Source organism: Paroedura picta, chromosome 1 (genome assembly GCF_049243985.1).
Source record: "Paroedura picta isolate Pp20150507F chromosome 1, Ppicta_v3.0, whole genome shotgun sequence".
In the NCBI taxonomy this organism is placed as follows: Eukaryota; Metazoa; Chordata; class Lepidosauria; order Squamata; family Gekkonidae; genus Paroedura; species Paroedura picta.
In genome coordinates this window covers 42,468,464-42,489,344 of record NC_135369.1, presented here as the reverse complement: position 1 = coordinate 42,489,344, position 20,881 = coordinate 42,468,464, and the positions used below count along the sequence as shown (strand labels likewise).

The window sequence follows — 20,881 nt, the reverse complement described above, 5'->3', positions numbered from 1 at the left end:
CCAAACTGGTGTAGACCACCCATTTCAAAGATCTAAGGTGGTCCCTGCTCAGAGTCCCATTCCAGCAATGCTTTCTCTGTGGTGGCACCATTCCCGTGGGATCTGTTATTACAGGCACATGTTGCTCCCAGCAGATATTTTGTAAACAGCTTCTATTACTGTGTGATTTTAAATCTGGGGAATATTTTGGATGTATTCATACAATGTTGTCTGTAAGCCATCTAGAAGTCAGGTGTGGTAGCCTTTTAAAATAAATAAGTAAAATATGAGTGAGCGTGTGTGTGTGTGTATATGTGTATGTATATGTGTATACACACACACACACACATATATAATAAACAAGTAATATAATTTGTACAGACAAACCTTGAGTTTGATCCAATTATTATATTCCTTTGAAGGCAGAGCCTCCCTCTATCTTTAATAAGACAAAGGATCTAACCCTCCATTTTAATATATTGCTATCTGTCGGTTTGATCATGAGCACATTTACCTTGTCAAATCCTTTTATTCCACCATGTAAACTGTTGGGTCCATTGTTGATGGCCAAGTGATACTCCTTTCCTTCCACTAGAAAATTCCCTTTGGCAATTCTATTTGCGACCCGTCCTATTACAGCTCCAAAATAGGGGTGCTTCTTGACGTATCCTGAATAAAATACAATACAATTTAAACAGGGAAGATAAATGTTTTAAAGTTGGTTATATTTCAGAGCATGAGGCTAAGTATAGGACTTTTTAAAAAAAGGAATACTGACTGTATGGAAACAGCATTTCCTTCTAGGAGCTCCGAAGTCCATACAGACTCTGAATGCCTCCACGAATGTCAAAGCACGCCTGCACGAATGTCAATTGTGGAAATAGGTTTGTATGTACAAACAGAAGATATGTATACAGACCTCCTGGTTCCTCCACTGAACTGGAATTCCAGAATAAATTTTCTTTAAAAAACATGTGTCAAGAAGACCAAAAATTTGAAAATTAAATAAATTATAAGTGGAGACCTGCAATACTCATGTATGGGGTCTCCCTCCCACAGCTTTCTGTCCCATTCACTAGTGACAACACTGCTGGGACTGCTACAGTTCGTCACCACCACCAACAGCAACATCGTCAGGCTCACTGTGATTTCCCCCCTATGTACGCAATGGCAATACTGCCAGGACTATTGTGGCTGCTGGGCCTGCTGGCCATCTTGCCACCCTGACTAGCATCTCATTACTATTATTTTGAGGTATTCATCATATTTCCATCCTACACTTCCTCCAATGGGCTTTGGATAACTACATGTGAGTTTATCCCTCTTTATCCTAACAACCCTGTTATATAGGTAAAGCTGAGAACATGGGTGTTCCAGAATCAACAATAAGTTTCATTCAGCCAGAAGGATAAGAAAAGAGGTCTCTCTTGAACACGCTGAGCACCCTATTTACTACATTACAATTTTTACTAAGGGTGGGCCACTTGTGTAATTTAATCATTTGTTGTTGAAGCCACCTTGACTGCAGATTATAAGAACATGGGTCTGTCAACTTACTTGGTAAGAATACTATCAATAATTACTGTAATAATGCATAACAAAGTTTGAATCCAGTGGCACCTTTAAGACCAACAAATTTTATTCAAGGTATAAGCTCTTATGTGCATACACACTTCCACAGATACAATGTAATGGGAATTACCAGTCTATACATATAAGTGGTAGAGGGTAAGCAGTAAATTATTGTACAGAAAAATGAAGATGTTTAACAGATTTTGGTACCAAACAGGAATAACAAGCTAGGTTTATAAGGTTAACATTTGCTTGGGTTTAATTCTAGGGGAAACATATTGAAGGAAATAAATAAAAAAACTGGAGATTAATGGACAGATGTGTCCTGACTAGTGGAATGCTGAGAATAATTAACTGAGGCCCTGCCATTACACTCCAGCCACCTGCTCTCAAGCACGGAGACATTTTTATAGAGTGGCCTCTGGTGTTGCTACATCTACAGTTCTGAGTCATCTCTGGTCCCCAGTCAGCCACTGACCTCAGCTCCTCAGGCTCATCCTTTGAAGACTCTGAGTCAGATTCACTGAGCTGATTGAAGGGTCATGACAGCTCCTAAAGCAAGTATTCAGATGGATGTGCATAATTTATTTGTTTATTTATTTATTTAGATTTCTATACCGCCCTTCCCTACAGCTCTGGGTGGTATACATTAGATACATTAGAGTCATCCCATTGGTCTTTTTAGGCAGGCACTGAATCTGCTTCCATATTGCCAGGCCTCTGATAGTTAGAGCTAAGAGAGAGAACTGGGCAGAGGACCTATTAACATTAAATCAGTTTACACTGTACTTAACTTTTGCATTCATCATCCTGGTTGCTACCCATTTTGCAGAGAATAATGAAAAGCAGAACTAAAAAAATAAAGTTTAGAACAAGATTGATGCAACATTTACAATTCCGGCTGCAAACACAAAGAATTTCACAACTTAAATAGAGATTCGCAAAAAAACCCAAAAAAAAACAGCCTTTGGCATACTAATTGTAACAACTGCTCTTGGATGGTTTTGCCAAGCGTAATCATTACAAATGGCAATCCACACTGAAGTCGTGAAACCTAATCTCAGTAGGTCTTCCCCGCCTCTCTGGGAAAAGAGCCAACTGGGTTTTTTTCCACTGCTGTGCACAGGCCTCAAGAGGAAGACAATTGCTTCCTTTCTGCAGTGGAAACAGGAGGGGGAGAGCTACAAAGGAAAGGCTGTTAACAAGAAGAGCAATTAGTGCTAGATCAGCCCCAGGCTTTACACAGGAATAGCCTGTTCTCTGAGGCATTCAACATCAGCTAGGCAGAGTTTATGTAACAGCAAGCAGTGTGCCATGATTTTTAATTGATGTTTTTTGGTTTGGGTCTACTGGACCTGAAAAAGTCAGGATTTCCAAAAAACCCCAGGTCCCAATATTGGTACCAGCTCTAGAAGCTACAGTGCCATGCCAAGCACATTGCTCTACATGGCACAACCGATCCTGACTGGGCTCAGATCTCTTGGTTGCTTTGGAGGATGGATTCCAAGGCATCCCCCCACCCCAAACCCCGATCTCCACCTCCCAAATCTCCAAGAATGTGCCAAACTGGAGTTGGAAACCCTAAACTTAAGAATGCTTTACCATCACAGCTATTCTGGTGGGCACACACATACAAACACCTTTCCAGGTGGTGTACTGTTTTCCTTAACTCATCCTATACAGGCACTGGCCTCGCTGCCTCCTCACAGCTGCATTTCAAGCAGTTTTCCCCGCCACCTGTTCAACAGGTGAACTGGGATGCTGCAACTTGGATGCTGCCCAGTTCTTACAGAATCCTCAAAACTGCCTGAAAAACAGCCCAGACACAGCACTCTGAATCTCAATTGTAAACAAGAATCTGTGGGGCAGGAAAACATACATAAAGGGAAGTACGGACCTGACCACAGTCTCGCCAACATGGTTAGTTTTTTTTTTGCATGAGACAGAAACAAACCACACCAACTTCAGTCTTCAAGTTAGAAGTGTTGAACAAGGACGTTATACAGGACACTGGAGTCTAGCATCCAGGTCCTTGACAAATGAGACTGAACTATTTGCATATGTTCTGAAATAATGTCGCTTTAATGCCTCCATAGGGAAAAGAGGATACCTGAAAAAATGCCTACTCTGTTTTAGCAGCAAGTCTTTGTGCACAGTATATTCTTATGGCCTTCTCTAATACTGAGAACTCTTAGTTGTGAGAATAGGGTGTCAACTCTGGCCCAAGAAATTCCTGAAGATTCTGGGGTGGTGCCTGTGAAGGGGAGAATATGTGGAGAATTTCACTTGGAATCTATAGTATACCATAAAGTCTGTCTTCTCCAGGGAACTGATCTCTGTAGACTGGAGATGTTGGAATTCCAAGATAACCCCTTGTGGAAGTTGGCAGCTGGGTATGAGAATTCACTGGGAAGCATACATGTGATGTTTAAGAAGCACACAGGCTGACTTCTCAGTATTCATTTCTTAAAATGATGTGTTCTTTTCATCCATCCATCCATCCATCCATCACAGATAACCCTAATGAAGCACAGGCAAAATGCATAGAAATTCTTAAGTAAGATAAAACACTTTTCCCTAGACTAGAGCATGGATCACTGTTTTTTGCCTTTTCTTGGTGTGCTGCCTTACCAGCTAAAATTTCCTGACTAGGGACACCAATCTCCAGGTGAGACCTGGAGATAAAATTTCAAAATAATAAATATGCCTGTTGTGTTCAAACCATGATATTGCAAATACATTCTAGAGCTAAACCTTAAAGGGAAGCTTTTTTTACACTGGTGCTTGGAAGTGCATTGTAAACTAACAGTGATATACACAGTATATACATTCTTATTATCAATGTAGAGGATAGCGTAGTAAACAGCTTATACTACACATTTACTCCATGCAATGTCCTTTAAAAAAATATCATTTAAACTCACCTTCCAAATGATCAAAGCCTAGAACAATGTCCGAGAATTCTCCATTTCTGCTTTTAGTTTTCAAGGAAGTAATAATGCAGCCTAGGGATATAATCTCCACTTCAACAGTGTCTGATTTGAGCAAGAATTTTTCCACAACCCCTTCATCATGAGGTAAGTCCCCGAATTTCTCTCGTGTCACTTTCGTCATTGTTTCCTTCCCCTACACCACAACAGACAGATATAAGCCTGGCAAAGTAAATGAAAAGGTACTTTGAACAAAAGTTTCTGGCAACAATCAGAATCACATGACACTCAGTCAGCTGATGTGGGAGGGGAGATTCTGGGCTGACAGCTTACTCTAATTGCATCCTCAGTGCAGATCACATTATGCATGCTTATTAGGAAATAATTAGGAATACAATGCTGCTTATTCTCATGTAAGGGTACCCAGAATTGCAGCCTAAGAAATGGCTAGGCAATCAGTTGTCTGATTTAAAAAAAAAGATATCTATTTTATTTATATTTTCTTTTTTATGAGCCTTCTAGATTAGTAGTTTGGCCTAGGAGCAGGAAAAAGAAATGCAACCTAACTGGTATTTCTATGCTGGACAACAAAAGAGGTGAGAAGGAAGATAAGAGATGTACTTGGCCAGACAGATTGCATATGCTATACATAGGGCTTTCATTTTTAATGGAAGTAAGGGGCTAAAATAAAGAGTGCTTTCGAAAGATTACATCAAGGGTTTTGCTCCCAGTGCACACTCAGATAAATGCAGTTGTGATGGATGAAAATAATGCCTCTGTCATCTCAGGATCTTAAAAAATGCTTTATAAGCAGGTTTCCAGTGATACAGGAGGGGCACCAGTCAGGGGGAACGTTTACACTCAGACTTTCATCCTCAGAAATATTCTTTTAAATCCTAATTTTAAACAATCGCTGCTATGTACAGGGGACTCCTCCTCAGGATCGTGCTGACTTCCAGTTTGCCCTTTCAGTTCCCAACTCTGACCTGTGCAGGTCCCAACTTGACTGTAGCCCACTGCCACACTGAGCAAAATAATCTGGCATGGAGCAGCTGGGCACATGTGACATGTTGCATAAGAAGGGTTCAGGGGTTTGCATGCTTTACTTAACAATGATCACAAATCACAGAGCTTCATCCATGCTTGAGAGGACAGGCAGGGGGCAGAAGAGCAAGATCTCAACTAACTGCTGTCAGCAATTGATTATCTATTCCCCCCTATCTCCAAGGGTCGGACAGGACTGAACGGATAACATCATCATCATTTTTCTCTTCATGGAGATGTATTTATGGAACCCAAGATGTTTCTGATGCATTTCAATATCGTGAATACAAACAAATCAACATTGCTGTTTTACTCATTTATCTCTGGAATCTGTTAACTATTTTCATTATGCTGTATGTTAATTTACCCTCACGCTTGCCTGTAAGTATGAACTTCCATGCCATCATATTGTATCTGAGCAAGTGTATATGCACACGAAAGCTCATACCTTGAATAAAACTTTGTTGGTCTTAAAGGTGCCCCTGGACTCTAAATTTGTTCTGTCACTTCAGACCAACACGGCTACCCATGTGAATCTAACTTGAGGCTGTGTATTGTTTGACTGACAATGACTCTCCAAAATCTCAGGCAGAAAAAGGTCTCTCTCAATCCTGCCAAAGGTTACAATATGAAAAATACATTAACAGATCTTCCTGGCATTTTAAAGAACAAAACTGCCCTTTTGTTCCCACATTTTTGCTAACTGAAACCAACACCCTTGTGTTATTATAGCTCTTTAGAGTTCCTTTTTGTTTTACATAATGTATATACGTTGCAACCCTCCTTGGGGTCCACATCTGTGGAGAAAGTAGTGGAAAACATTTTAAAGAAAGAAAGATGGATACAAGTCTCAGGCTTGCCTATATTTTCTCCCTCTGTAAAAGGTTAACAGCAGCCCCAGGGGAGAGGGTGGGCTGGTTATGAATAATGTGCAGCAGTGGAAGGGTAAGCCCCCACTCAGTCCCTTTTCACAGCAGAAACCTGCACAGTTGTCATTTAGCTTTTTATAAGGAATGGAGAGGAGATGAACTCCATCAAGTTTAGTCCCCTGTACATAGCAGCAATTGTTTAAAATAAGCTACAGGAGGTGCTTCTGTTTTGCGAGTGGATTAACTTCCCAATCTGTTTGCTGTTTCAGATTTCAGATTTTTCTACAATACCAGGGCATTGTCCAGGTTTGTAAAAAGATATGCCTTGTGTGTTCATGGCTCCAATCTCAGGATTTAAGTATCCGCAGATCTCATTGCATTGAGAATTAGATATACTGATGATATAATGTAGCTGGGGGGAAAAAGGAGCAGCAAAAGTCAGACAATTCAGATATGCTTACTCAGGAGAAGCAAAATAGATGACAGAAGGTGATCCCTCCATCCCCAGATCATTGGTTAGGTTGGCAGTGGCTAGAGAAAGAGCCAAGTGGGAAATGCAATCACAGAGCACAAATAACAAAGCAGTAACATCCTTTAGTAGGAAATGTTCTTTTAACGCTAGAAATTGGCAGCAACCCATAAAAAAACAGAAAACGTAGCAGAGAATAGTGGGAGCCAGGATGGACAGAAGATTTAAGAAGGCTGAGAGCTTTTTCTCACTGATTTGTGCAAAAATTTAGCTTGTGAGAGCTGATATGCCACACCCTTTAGCATTATTATTATATATATTAACCATCTTTTTCTTCATTCAGGCTTGGGGTTGTATATACAACATATATTTCTATAATAGTGTTAAAATAACCATATAAAAACTATAATAAATAGTAAAAACTCTATCTCAGTGCTCCAACTCAGTATATCTGGGTGGCATGGGGAGTCTGGGGGGCAGGCCGGCATTCAGTTCAACAGTGAGTCCTGGCCTCAGCTATATGCCTGGTGGAATAGCAGCAATTTGCAGGTCCTGCAGCACTCTGATAATTCTGTCTGGGTCTGTGTCTCTGCCAGAAGCATATTCCACCAGGATTGCACCAGTTGTACTTCTTTAGGGCCAGGGACCACCAGCAAATTTGTATTTGCAGATCTTAGAGTTCATCTGGGGATATATTGAGAGAAGTGCTCCCTTAAACCGATTATGCATGGGATGAGAACTCTGGGCTGGTTGCGGCAGGGCAGCAAAGCAAATCCCCGATTGCGCATGACACCCCCTCCCAAAACTGGCCCGACTTATGCCTTCGGATGGCCTGTGGCAAGGGAACTCAGATTATTCTGCATTTCCTGTGGTTCCATTGTCACCATTGGAGGCTAGGCCGGGCCAGCCCTGTGCAGGGACACCATACAAATGGTCAGCTTAACGGAGGTGCAGAGCCAAACGGGGCATTCCCCTACCCCCATGATGCTTTCCTGCCATTTTGTGGTGGGGCCCTATGCCCACCGCTGCATAGCAGGCTCTTCCAGCCCCAGTGTTGTGCGTCCATATTGCACAACGTGTGCAGTCCGTGTGTGTCAGGGGATTCCTTCCCCCATGACTTCTCGGAAGTATGCCCCACCGCTAGAAACCAGCAGCGGCCCAGCACAGCTGCTGCCATGCATAATCCGTCATAGATATGCAGGGCCCAGACCACACAAGGCCTTAAAGATTAAAAAGTTAAAACCAAGACCTTGAATTGATCTAGAATTCAAATGGCAACCAATGCAGCTCCTAGTGGACTGGTTGGATATGTGCGTTCCATGGTGTCTTGGTGAGGACCTGCACAGCATTTAATTCCAATCACAATAGCTTAAACAAAGACAGAACAGGTCGATCTTTTAATAAATATAATACATAGGCTCAGGTAAAATATGGCTGGTCCTGCACCTCTGGCCTAACCCTCCCCCCTCCCAAATTTGGGACAAGTTAATGTTGCATCTTTATTATTTTTATTTTTATTTTTCATTATTTTATTTCTATACCACCCTTCCATATGGCTCAGGGCAGTTTCCTAGGCCTTGTGACTTGTTTCTATAGTAAATTTGACCTCTCACATTACTCTGAAAAGCTAGATTGTTAATGAAGATTCTATTTCATCCAGTAGTTCAGTGGGCCACTTGGTTGTAGGCAAAAAGCTGATTTTAGTCCTTTACATGTATAAGATGTGATCAATTAATTTGCAAATGACTGTGCCTCCCCTGTAGGGTGTGCATGCATACATATCTGCACTGAAATCTCAAAGGACTGCTAATACGTCTCTGTTGGCATTTCTATTCAAGTAGTCTATGAAAGAGAAATTATCAGTAGATCAGGACTTATCTTCATTAGCCCAGCCACCCACTCTTCTTTGCTAGCTGCACTGTAGAGCCAACATGCAGCATTCTGGCAAGTGTGACAAACAAGCCAATCCAGCCTGTAGAGTTCACACAAACTCCATTTTGGTGTGGCCTGCTGATATAACTTCTGGGGTTTCTCAAAGCCTGACAAATATTTCAGGGGTTTCTCAATGGTAAAAAAGTTGCAAAAGGCTGGCCTAAAACATCCATAATAAGTATGTGTCCAGCTGCGGCTTGAAGACTGCCAGTTAGGGGGAAGCTCATCACCGCCTAAGGCAGTCTATTCCGTTTCAATAAACTTCTAATGGGATGGGTCTTAAAGAGATAATCGACTTATTTGTGACATATGTTTTCCACGGTTCTCTCTGTGTGGGTATGCTCACTATTTCACTGCCCTCACAACAAAACCACAAAACCAACTGCAACACAACTACAGTTTAGAGTTGATCAACCCATTCAGTGAAGTATCCCTACTGAATTGCAAAATGCAGGTAGGAATCTCCTGTGCAAAATCGGGACGGGGGGGGGGGCAGTACTAGCACAACAAGATTTTTAAAAATCTTGTTAGTTCCTTATATACAGGAAATTTTGCTCAGGAGAGTACATTTTTAAAACACAGTATGGAATCAGGAAGGGTCTTCAAAACATGAAGATCATGCTGCAAAACCCGTCTTTGAAAACCTGCCACTCGCTTTGGTCTGATTCAAGAACTGCTAAGTGAATTAAAAGAAGAAATCAGAGAACTGTCATTCTCACAGCAGGTTGGGATTGGGAATGGGGTATGTTTGTATTTCTGGGACCATCACTTTTTATTCATAAACCAAAACAGGCTGGTGGAAGCAAAAATAATGGTTGGATGGATGGGTAGGCAGTAGGAGGCTATCAGGTTGCACAGCTTTTCCTGAATTGTTTTATGTTGGCTGTATTTGGTTGTAACACAGATGTAACATTTTTCCTATATATTCCCTGTCATGTAAGATCATAAGGGTGCTTGCACTCGAAAGCTCACACTTTGAATAAATCTTTGTTGGTCTTAAAGGTACTACTGGACTCTGATTTTGTTGTGCTACTTCAGACCAACACGGCTACTCATTTGAATCTGTTTTATGTTGTGAAAGCCACTTTGAATAACTGGAGAGGGGGAGATACAATGTCAAATACTACTTCTAATAATGATGAGCTGCATAATTTATAATGTTCACATCTCTCAAAATAATTTGAGAAATAATTCCTTTATGAGCTACACTGCTGGGAACAGACAGGTAGATCTGCTTTGTCCCACTCTAGGATTAGTTCTAGACTGTGACCCCAATCTTGAAGTCAAATGTGTAGGGATGTCACACAGTCACTATTTTCTAACCTGCAAGACATTTTCAGAGGATGAAGGAAGGAGCAAGATGTCATAATGACAGGATATCAGTGAAACTACACAGTTGGCTGAGTCATGATTCTCTGTGGTTTACTTTGCATAATTTCTGATGTTTGAATCTAAACCGAAGAAAGAGATTAAAACTTTCAGAACCACTATTTCATTTAAAGCATTTAAACTGTGTAGCATTTCCCCCGTCACAGATTCAAACAAGATAATTGCTAGGTAAGCAACACAGCCCCAACCTTTAGTATCACTCCTTTCACCAAGCTCATTCAAAATATTTTACAACTCCAAACTTAAAGCGATCCCCAAAACACTTTCCTGGATGTAAGCCACATAAAATAAAATTGAATTTATTTCCAAATAGATCTCTCTAGGATTGCTCCCAGACTTCCATGTTCTTTATAATGTTCTACTTAAATGTAAGATTATCCCTTTTCCCTTGTCTCTCCCTAACACTGAATGTCCTTCCACTGACAGTTTACATTCAGAGACATCTTTACGATACATATATCCATCTTGTCCTTCCCCACTTGACCATCTCTACTCACTCTGCCTCCCTAATGGGTCTCAACTTTATTTTGCAAGACTGTGTGGGAAAGGCCTCTTTATTTGTAATTTTGCATAGTGCTTAGTTGTTTTAGATCAGCCTTTGTACTGCTGAGAAACCCCTGAAACATTCTTCAGCCTTTGAGAAATCCCAAAAGCGGCCCAATCGTGCAGAATATAGCTAGGAAGCATAGCTGTGCATACACCCACCAAGGGCCCTTCTCACCCCCTCTAGTCACATCATTGGCTATTTTGGGAGCAGTGTGTGAGTCGACATGGCCATATAGGGTCATATCACGAGATAAATTCTTAACCATTTTAAAATATATTTATAATCAATTAACTCCCACTCATTCAGGAAACCCTTCCAGGGCCGCCAAAAAAACCCCAGAGTTTCATGAAACCCTGGTTGAGAAAGCCTGTTTTAGATATAAGAAAAATGCAATCTTCTTGAGATTTCCAGAACTTGTTCTTTAAAACAAGATTTTGCATCTTCTTGTGATTTCTCTGTATAAGTTATGCCATCATATGTCAAGAAGTTATTATTCTTCGCTTCAGTTGCTTCCCCACCCCCACCCATTTGCTTGGGAAAGTACTCCTCTCCAAACATATAAATACATAAAGCTCAATACTATCCCTTACCAAGCTGGCTTTACATCTCCCCCCCCCCCACCTTAAGAACAGCATCTCATTCTTTCTAACTTGACAGTTGCTATGGTAATTACTTTTTCACTCCTGTTTTTGAAGATAAGTATTATGTAGGATGCACTGAACTAGAAATCCATCAAATAAAAAAAGTTTAATTGTTAAAACAGAATTACACTTTTCCTTCTTGACAGCACTTTGGGATTTAACCCATCTCTTTCTCTTGCATCAATCATATTGCTAAATAACGAAGACAAGGTGCAAAGAAGCATCTATCTGGCCCTGTGGCCGCCTGATTGTACAGACTGCCATGCTGCAAGAAATTAGTAGTGCACATAAGAAGCACACACTTGTCTATTTCAGTGACCTCTTCAGAATATGACTACCAATGTCCAGATCAGATGCAGCTCAGGTTGGCAGATTGTTCTGTTCTAGAAAGAGGTAGTCTTCACATATGACTGATCCCTGGAATAAATACGACATATTTGGGACTCAGAACAAAAGAACACGTTCTGAAATATATGATGCTGCTCATTTTATACTCAGCAAGAAAGATCACATGTTTGAATTCGGTCTCATTCCAGGCATACAAAGCTAGATCACAGAAGAAAACTGACTAGAATGTCTGTCTCTATCTCTCTCTGACTTTTAGACTTTCTAAAGACCCAGTTTTTGCCTACTTTTAAAAACACTTGGTGGGCTCAAAGAAAGGTGTTAGTGGGCACCATGTTACCCACACACATCATGCTGGAGATCCCTGTCCTACAGCATGCCTAACATTTTAAATATCACATACCTCCACTACTTCAGCAGTTTAGAACAAAAAGAACTAAAGCAGGCCAGGTCATATGGAGACAATTCCAGGCCACGTAGAGACAATTCATTTTGTTCATTTTAGACCAATTTTCCATCCTGTCAATACCATCCTGTATCCTGATTGTGTCTTTTGCTCTGTTTGCTACCCCTCCCAGTTTAGTGTCATCTGCAAATTTAATAAACATTCTATTCCTTCATCCAATTCAAATCATTTATAAATACGTTGAACAAAATAGGGCCCAGGACAGATCCCTAGGGCACTCGTCACTTCTCTCCAAGAGGATGATGAACCATTAACAAGCACCCTTTGGGTGTGATCTATCAACCAGTTATCAATCCACCTGATAGTAATATGATCCATACCACATTTTGCCAACTTGGATCCTTATCACATGCTTTACTAAAATCAAGTATATCCACGGTATTTCCCTGATCCAACAAGGTAGTAACTTCCTAAAAAAAAAGAGATAATGTTAGTCTGATATGACTTGTTCTTGAGAAGACCATACTGACTCCTAGTAATTACAGTCATCTGCTCCAGCTGCTCAAGGACCGAAAGTGGAACAGAAGATGATGGTGATATTATTGTTGTTATTATTATTTACATTTATTTCCTGCCAGTCATGGCAAGCCGACTCATGGCGGGTTACAAAATAAAACCCCACAAAACAGCAAAACTACATTAAAAAACCCATTTATATTAAATCAAGCATGGCAGTAAAATTATCATCCCTCGCCACAGACTGCTGCTTGGAACGGCAGTGTTCTAAGCTTAACGGGGCAGTATCTTCCAGGGGGTCCCATCCAATATTCCATGCCCTGGCCTCAACCATAGACCTGGAGGAAGAGCTCCATCTTACAGGCCCTGCAGAATGATGAAAGCCTCATTCTACCAGGTTGGGGACAGGACCAAAAAGGCCCTGGCTCTAGTTGAGGCCAGGCAAACTTCTCGGGGGCTGGAAACGTCCAGTAAGTCAGTACCCACAGAGTGTAAAGCCCTGCGGAGAGCAAAGGGCAACCGGTGGGCCTAAAGATATGTGGGTCCCAGACTGCAAAGAGCCTTGAGGGTCAAAACCAGAACCTTGAACCTGATCCGGGCTGCAACTGGCAACCAATGTAGCTGCCTCAGCACTGGCTGGATATGGGCCATCCAAGGTGTCCCTGTGAGGACCCAGCAGCTGCATTTTGCACCAGATGCAATTTCCAGGTCAGTGACAAGGGCAGGCCCATGTAGAGCGAGTTACAGAAGTCAATTCTGGAGGTGACTGTTGCATGGATCACCATGGCTAGGTGTTCTGAAGACAAATAGGGTGCTAGTAGCCTCACCTGATGAAGGTGGTAAAACGCCTGGTGGGCTACCTTTGTGACCTGTGCCTCCATGGTCAGCGAGGCATCCAAAGTCACCTCCAAATTTATGGCTTGGGGCACGGTGGTCAGTTGCGTCCCAGCCAGAACCGGCAATCACGCTTCTTGTTCTGCCCTCTTCCTTCCCAGCCATAGGACTCCCAACTTGGAGGGGTTGCATTTCAGAGGACTCTGTCCGAGGCATCCAGCCACAGCTTACAAACATTTGGCAAATGATTACAGGGGGGAGTCTGGGCAGCCGTCCATGAGGAGATAGAGCTGGGTGTCATCAGCATATTGATGACAGCCCAGCCCAAAATTCCGGGCCACCTGGGCCCAGAGGGCACATAAAGATATTGAAAAGAGTAGGGGATAGCACCGCCCCCTGAGGGGCTTTGCAAGGGTGTTGACAGGGACACAACAGTTCATTCCCCACTGCTACCCTCTGGGTCCAGTTCTGTAGGAAGGAGCATAGCCAACGAAAGACTACCCCATAACCCCGTTCAAGGGAGGCAGTGGGCCAATAACTCATGGTTGACCACATCAAAAGCGGTCGACAGATCTAACATTACTAGAAAGGCCAACCCACCCAGATCCAGCTAGCAACAGAGGTAATCCATCAGGGCAACCAACACCGTTTTCACCCTGTGGCCAGGGCAGATTAGGAATTATAATAAGAATATATTATATGATAGTATATATTATATGATAGTAATTAATAATGAATACTGGTGGATGTAATTTGATGGTTTCAAGTAATTCATAGTCCATTTTAGTTTACTGTTGCTTATTTGTGTGTTCTGAATCATCTTTGGGGTGAGTGCTGCTTGAGTAATTATGCGGTTAAGTTTAAGTACATGTATTTCCTCTTTAACTGGAGGGTAATGAGATGAAACCATATGCAAAACTTGAAAACATTTGTGGCATGCAATTTACAAAAAGAATATAAAGAATTTTGTATTCCATTATAAACAAGGGACAATTAAAATTCAACAGATGTTCCTTATACTACTTATTATTCCAAAGGGGCTTAGAACATTTTCTGTTGCAGTTTAAATCCAAACAAACTAAAAGCAGTACAGATTCCATTTAGTCACCACTAACAACCATAGACTGACCGAATCTCTATGAAGTTGTCTAATTCCTTCTCAGAGCCATCTAAAGCTCTGTGCAGATCACCTGTCCACATTTTGACTCACTGTGAGGGGCCTCTTGCCTCATCATCTATATGATGTGAATGCACGGAGGAAGTGCCTGCGCACATGCCCCTCTATATGCGTGGAGATGCATTTCACAAGTTAATGATGCATTGTGGAAGTATTTTCATTTTTCTGAATGTATCAACCATCAACTTACCAAAACCTCTAATATTATGAAAGATGAAAAAAATGTCTTACATTTACTTTCTTTTTTTTAATTTATACCCCCCAACTTCCCGGCAATGCTGGCACTTCATGCCATATATAAAGTAATAGACTTTTATTGCATGTTTCTCTCCCAAGGCTTTTCTTTAAATCTTAACAGTTCTTACTCCTTAACCAGTCTATGTAAGGTGCATCTTAGTCAGATGTGTCAGCTGTGACCATTCTGCCTTTAGTGACTCTGCTAGACCAGTGGTTCTCAACCTTCCTAATGCCAGGACCCTTTATTAGAAGAAGAAGAGTTGGTTCTTATATGCCGCTTTTCCCTACCCGAACGAGGCTCAAAGCGGCTTACAGTCGCCTTCCCATTCCTCTCCCCACAACAGACACCCTGTGAGGTGGGTGAGGCTGAGAGAGCCCTGATATCACTGCCCAGTCAGAACAGTTTTATCAGTGTCGTGGTGAGCCCAAGGTCACCCAGCTGGCTGCATGTGGGGAAGTGCAGAATCGAACCTGGCATGCCAGATTAGAAGTTCACACTCCAAACCACTACACCAAACTACAGTTCCTCATGTTGTGGTGACCCCCATCCATAAAATTATGCAAGTGTTCTTTCACAAACTGACAAATGGTGTGAAGATCCATTGTTCATGATTGTATATAAATTGTTTTTTCCCCAGGTTTCCTCACTTCAGTTCTGCCTCTTGTCCCACCATGCCGATCTCGCTCTTTTCTGCTGCTCCAGACAGACAAACACTCTATCTCGATCTACCCTGCAAGGCTGTTGTGTAGATGGTGCCCCCTCCCCCCGGCCAAGCTGCTTGCCCTGCCGCGACCCCTGTGAAAGGGTCGTTCAACCCTCAAAGGGTTGATCCCCAGGTTGAGAACCACTGTGCTAGATGTTTAGCATTGCCCTCAGCTTCACTGACACACAGAGACCCCTTCAGTAACTTAGTTCTACAATACTGTTTTTGAGATACAGTGACTAGAACTATACTCAGTGTTCCAAACATGATTTACAAAGGGGAGTAGGCCATTTTGTCTTCGATCCTTTCCTTAATAATACCTAGCACATAATTTACCTTTTTCATGGCCATTGCATAATCAATAAATATTTTCATCATGCCCCCAATATCTATTTCCTGGGCAGTCAGTCAGGGACCAATTAGAGCATATGTACAATTGTCAGAACCCCAAGGTTTCTGCCATGATGTATGGGTCTGAAGTGTAGCCATTTTTCGAAGACTGTCTGAACTCCTCTGTAACCCTGAAACTTTCCACTTTGTGCTCATTATTTTATCGCTGTTTGTAACTGTTGCTGTGCTTTCCAAGATCGATGCTGAGGCTCCCCTCTTCCTTGGACTAATTCCCAGACAGGCACTTGGGCTGGGGGTGGGGCATTTTGTCTAAGAGGCATGTGAACTTGCATTGGCGGGAAAGCAGGAGGTTAAGAAATGATCTATGCCCTAGTTGCCAGTTTTCAGCTTTGTAAGTCCTGGAAGAGCTGCTACGAATAAACAAACTTTCTTTATACAAGAGAAGTGTTTATTTCAAGTCTGTCATCCTGACAACAATTTGAATTTTTATCCCAATATCTTTTTATGTTGATCCTCAATTGTCACATTAATTAGTCACTCATTCATAGAATCATAGAATCATAGAGATGGAAGGGACCACGTGGGTCATCTAGTCCAACCCTCTGCACTATGCAGGACACTCACAACCCTATTGCTCATCCACTGTAACCTGCTACCCCCTTAAGCCTTCACAGAATCAGCCTCTCCATCAAATGGCTATCCAGCCTCTGTTTAAAAATTTCCAAAGATGGAGAACCCACCACCTCTCAAGGAAGCCTGTTCCACTGAGAAACTGCTCTAATTGTCAGGAACTTATTCCAGATGCTTAGATGGAATTTCTTTTGAATTAATTTCATCCATCCCATTGGTTCTGGTCCGTTCCTCCGGGGCAAGAGAGAACAACTCTGCTCCATCCTTTATATGGCAGCCTTTTAAATACTTGAAGATGGTTATCAAATCCCCTCTCAGTCGTCTCCTCTCCAGGCTAAAGAGACCAAGCTCCCCCAACCTTTCTTCATATGTCTTGTTCTCCAAACCCCTCACCATCTTTGTTGCCCTCCTCTGGACACATTCCAGTTTGTCAACATCCCTCTTCAACTGGGGTGCCCAAAACTGAACACAGTACTCCAAGTGAGGACAAACCAGAGCAAAGTGGTACCATCGCCTCCTGTGATCTAGACACGATACTCCATTTGATACAGCCCCAAATCCCATTTGTTTAGAGGGATTCTCTTAGAAGTTTTCTCAGTTTACTTCTGTTTTCATCATCCTGAATAATGTAGTTAGTGTCATGTGTGAACTAACCTCTTAGGAACCCTCAGCAATTCTCTCCATTGCACAAATGGCCATTTACCATTGCACAAATGGCCAAAATTCAGTTTGCTGTTTAACCAGTTACTAATCTATGCACATCCTCTTTTCCCATGACTATTAGGTCCACTCAAAAGACCTTGGTGAAAGATCACCATCTTTTGGAAGTAGAGCTGTAACTCTTTCTGAAATTTTGAAGCTACTGGTTAAAAAAATGATTTCCATGGAAAAACAGATAATTTGGGAAACATTAATGCAACACTGAGTTTGCTATCAAACCTAAATGTACTGATTTAACAACTGAGGATATATTATTTATAACTTAATTAGCATATAAATTGCACTATTTGGCATATTTATGGAATTTAAAAGTATTAATAGCTTGATCTGCCATACTATAAATTGCAAATATACCCAATACTTGAGATCTGCAAACTGCTGCACCCTTTGCTACCTTAGCATATATACCTTAATTAATGCTTGGCATCTGAGCAGAAGAACAAAAATAAACGTTGAGGGTAGAAGAATTCTGTAGTAAACAAAAGAAAGCATAGTTGGAGAGGACCATGGCTCATGAGTAGAGAATCTAGTTGGCATGTAGAAGGTCCTAGATTCAATCCTGGCATCTGCATTTTAAAATATTATTTGGCAGTAAGTGATATGAGCCCCTGGAAAATTGCTGCCAGTAATGACTTTGATGGACCAGTGGTCTCATTCAGTATAAAATAGCTTCATGTGTCCTTGTATATTATTTGGACATAAAAACTTCCATAATCACAAAAGATACATCTAAGAACATATTTGGATATGTTTGTAATATTTAAGAGACTTCCAGGGAACATGGTGACCTGGTAAGGAGTAATTTCAAAGGCTCCTGTCTTTTCTCACTGTGCATGAACAACACCAGGAATTTACTTCTCTAACCTTATCTCTCCTCCACAGGGGAGACCCAACTGACAAGTGAACCCATTGGGGGGGGGGGAGGTTTAATAGATTTCCACCTCAGTTCTGGCAATATCAAGAGCAAAAGCAGATGGCATAAGGACTGCTGACTCCAACCAATCTTGTTCTTTTTATTCTTTTTCTAAACCAATCTGGGTGAAATAATGTTTGCAATCTTTGCAACCTTTTGGACTCCCAAAACTGTAATATTCTGGATATTTTTGGACTCCTGGAACTGCAATCATAATTGAAAAGACTGTCAGTCTTCCAGCAGCATCTAAAGTTAGCTTCCAATATAGCAATGTTTATTTAAAGTGTTCAGTGTTTCAGCTGTGATGTGAAGCACTGGAGATTAATAAAACTCAGTTTTGCCAGACAGCTCATCAGAAAGCTAAGATTTATTTATTTTCCTTTGTTATATATTTTCCTACTTGGACATGTGAAATTTCCCAGAATGAAAAACAACATGAAAACACTGGGTTGTTTATCCCTCCCCATCTTAGAAAATAAGAACCGCACACTGGAAAAATCAACCAACAGTAACAGCCATATATTTCTGATTATAAGATGAACAGAGTATGGCTCTTGCCTACATGCCCTGTTTCTGAATTTCTGGAGATGCAACTGGCTAACATTGTTAGCGAGTTGGCTAACATCCTGGAGGATCATTGTCCATGGGGTCGTGATGGGTCAGACACGACTTTGCACCTAACAACAACATTGTTGTAAACAAAGTGCCAAACTAAATGGAGCAACCAGGTGATTCTTAAGATACCAACAAGTTGGGGAGCTGAACTCTAAACTTATTTATGTAAAAATAAATCATGTGGAAGCCTCATTTATTATTGCTTAAACGCTTAAAAGAAAACAAAGTTCTGTACAATATGAAAAATAAAAATTTTTCCCTGTAGGCTTACATAACAAAAAGGAAGGGAGGAAGTATCCAGAGGCACTAAACTGGCTCAGATAATTGGAAAAAGCAGGTGAAATACATTTTGGAACTTTTTCACATGAGAGGAACTGGATTGTACAAATACTTCAAAGTAATAAGTTCCAAAGAAAAAAATGTTACTCGAGGAAAATGGTTGGTGGCATGAGACAAACCAGTATGATGTGAAATGACAACTCTACACACCATGCAATAAATCAGCCTCAAATTAAAGATTGTGGCTACTCTGGGCCTTCTAACAAGTTCCACAACTGCAACCACTTGAGGGAGACTACACATTGGTTATCTAGTTCCCCATCCAGTCCAGGTGATTTGGTAACAAATGGCAAAATACAACAATATAGTGAAATAACAACATAATAATAACCAATCACAAAATTTCAGACTAGGAAATGGTCACAAACATGGATGAAATCTGTTCCACCCGATATCTATAACCTAATGACCCTGGGAGTGGTGGCATAGAAGTCTAAATAAAATAAAATAAAATAAACACTGAGACAATCAATAGAATACAATCAGGCTTTGATAGTTGTGCAGACCTGTCGTTTAAATGGGGCAAAGTACCAGGTCCCAAAAGTGATTGTGGTGCAGACCACCAAACTATTTTCCATCTGTCACAGGAATGTGAGCAACATGCTTTCTAGGGAGATGCAACAGAGCTCTTTGTACTCTCTCCAGCTGCAAATGAGTGGACTGAAAGCGTAGATATTAGTATTTAGGGGAATTGCCAAATCTGACTGCAAATCACTGTACTCATTTGGCTATAAATTTTATATTATTTCATGTTTCTTGTGTGTAACTCTACCATAGGATATAAGTAAATTAATTGACCACTAGCTGCCTATGGTCTATAATCTGCCTAAGGAGCTATGAGGCTTAAGTCATTTCTCAGTTCCGTATTTGCAGTTCCTGGTTCCTTATCTTCCAGCAGCCTAAATACGCAGACTGAAAATTAAACATTTTGCACGTCAAATTCTAGGAATGAGGGGGGAAACTTCACATTGCATAAGGCAGGGCCCAGCCTAGCTTATGCACCAAACAACTCCAAAGATGATGGGTGAACAAGGAGCTCTACCTTCACTGCTTCTCAAAATCATCCACTCAAGCAATTTTTATACCCTGCTTTTCAGTACCTGAAGGAGTCTCAAAGTGGCTTCCAATCGCCTTTCCTTCCTCTCCCCACAACAAGCACCCTGTGAGGTAGGTGAGGCTGAGAGAGCTCTGAGAGAACTGTGGCACAGCCAAGGTCACCCAGCTTTGCACCTGCAGGAGAGGGGAATCTAACTACTACGCTGGCTCCGAACTTTGCGCTGCAGCACAACTTAAATGCGGTTAAGATGGCTCTGCACTTCCCCAGGAAAGGAAATCTTTAGTATCACTGGCCGTGTCCAAATAGCCAGCTCCGGGCACTCTCTACCTGTCACCGCTCCGACTTGGCCGGAACCCACCGCTATTCTCTCCCCCACCCCCAGTCGCCTCGAGGGATAAGCACGCGACAAAGCCGTTGGCCAGGGCAACATGAGGCGCCCGCGCATGCCTGTACCTCCACCGACTTTGTCCTTAACCGAGCGAAGAAGTCCAGCTCCAAACAATAACCTGGAAGGGCGGGGACTTCAACGAGGAGGGTGGCAGTGACAGACATCCCTCTCTCCCAACCCTATGCTCCGAAGCTGGCGAGCCGCTTCCCGATTAGTCAGTCGGAGCGTCCGAGCTTGCAGGCCTGTCCAATCACAGGCCAGGGCCTCTGGGGCCTTT

General features: G+C 41.8%; 1 protein-coding gene across 3 annotated transcripts in view; it reads right to left on the bottom strand.

The window, feature by feature from the left end:
• Nucleotides 1–20,811, bottom strand: part of GALM (galactose mutarotase) — a 32,894-nt gene extending 12,083 nt beyond the window's left edge. The window contains exons 1-3 of one of the 3 annotated variants that reach the window (XM_077335487.1): nucleotides 20,670–20,811; nucleotides 4,476–4,703; nucleotides 494–648 (exon numbers count right to left, since the gene is read on the bottom strand). In XM_077335487.1, the coding sequence (XP_077191602.1) occupies nucleotides 494–648; nucleotides 4,476–4,665 (345 nt within the window). In that variant the 5' untranslated portion in view covers nucleotides 4,666–4,703; nucleotides 20,670–20,811. Of the gene's footprint in view, nucleotides 1–493; nucleotides 649–4,475; nucleotides 4,704–12,503; nucleotides 12,525–20,259; nucleotides 20,589–20,669 lie in introns of those variants that run through there. The other 2 variants (XM_077335494.1, XM_077335503.1) reach the window with 2 other exon arrangements.
• Between the last annotated feature and the right edge of the window lie 70 nt (nucleotides 20,812–20,881).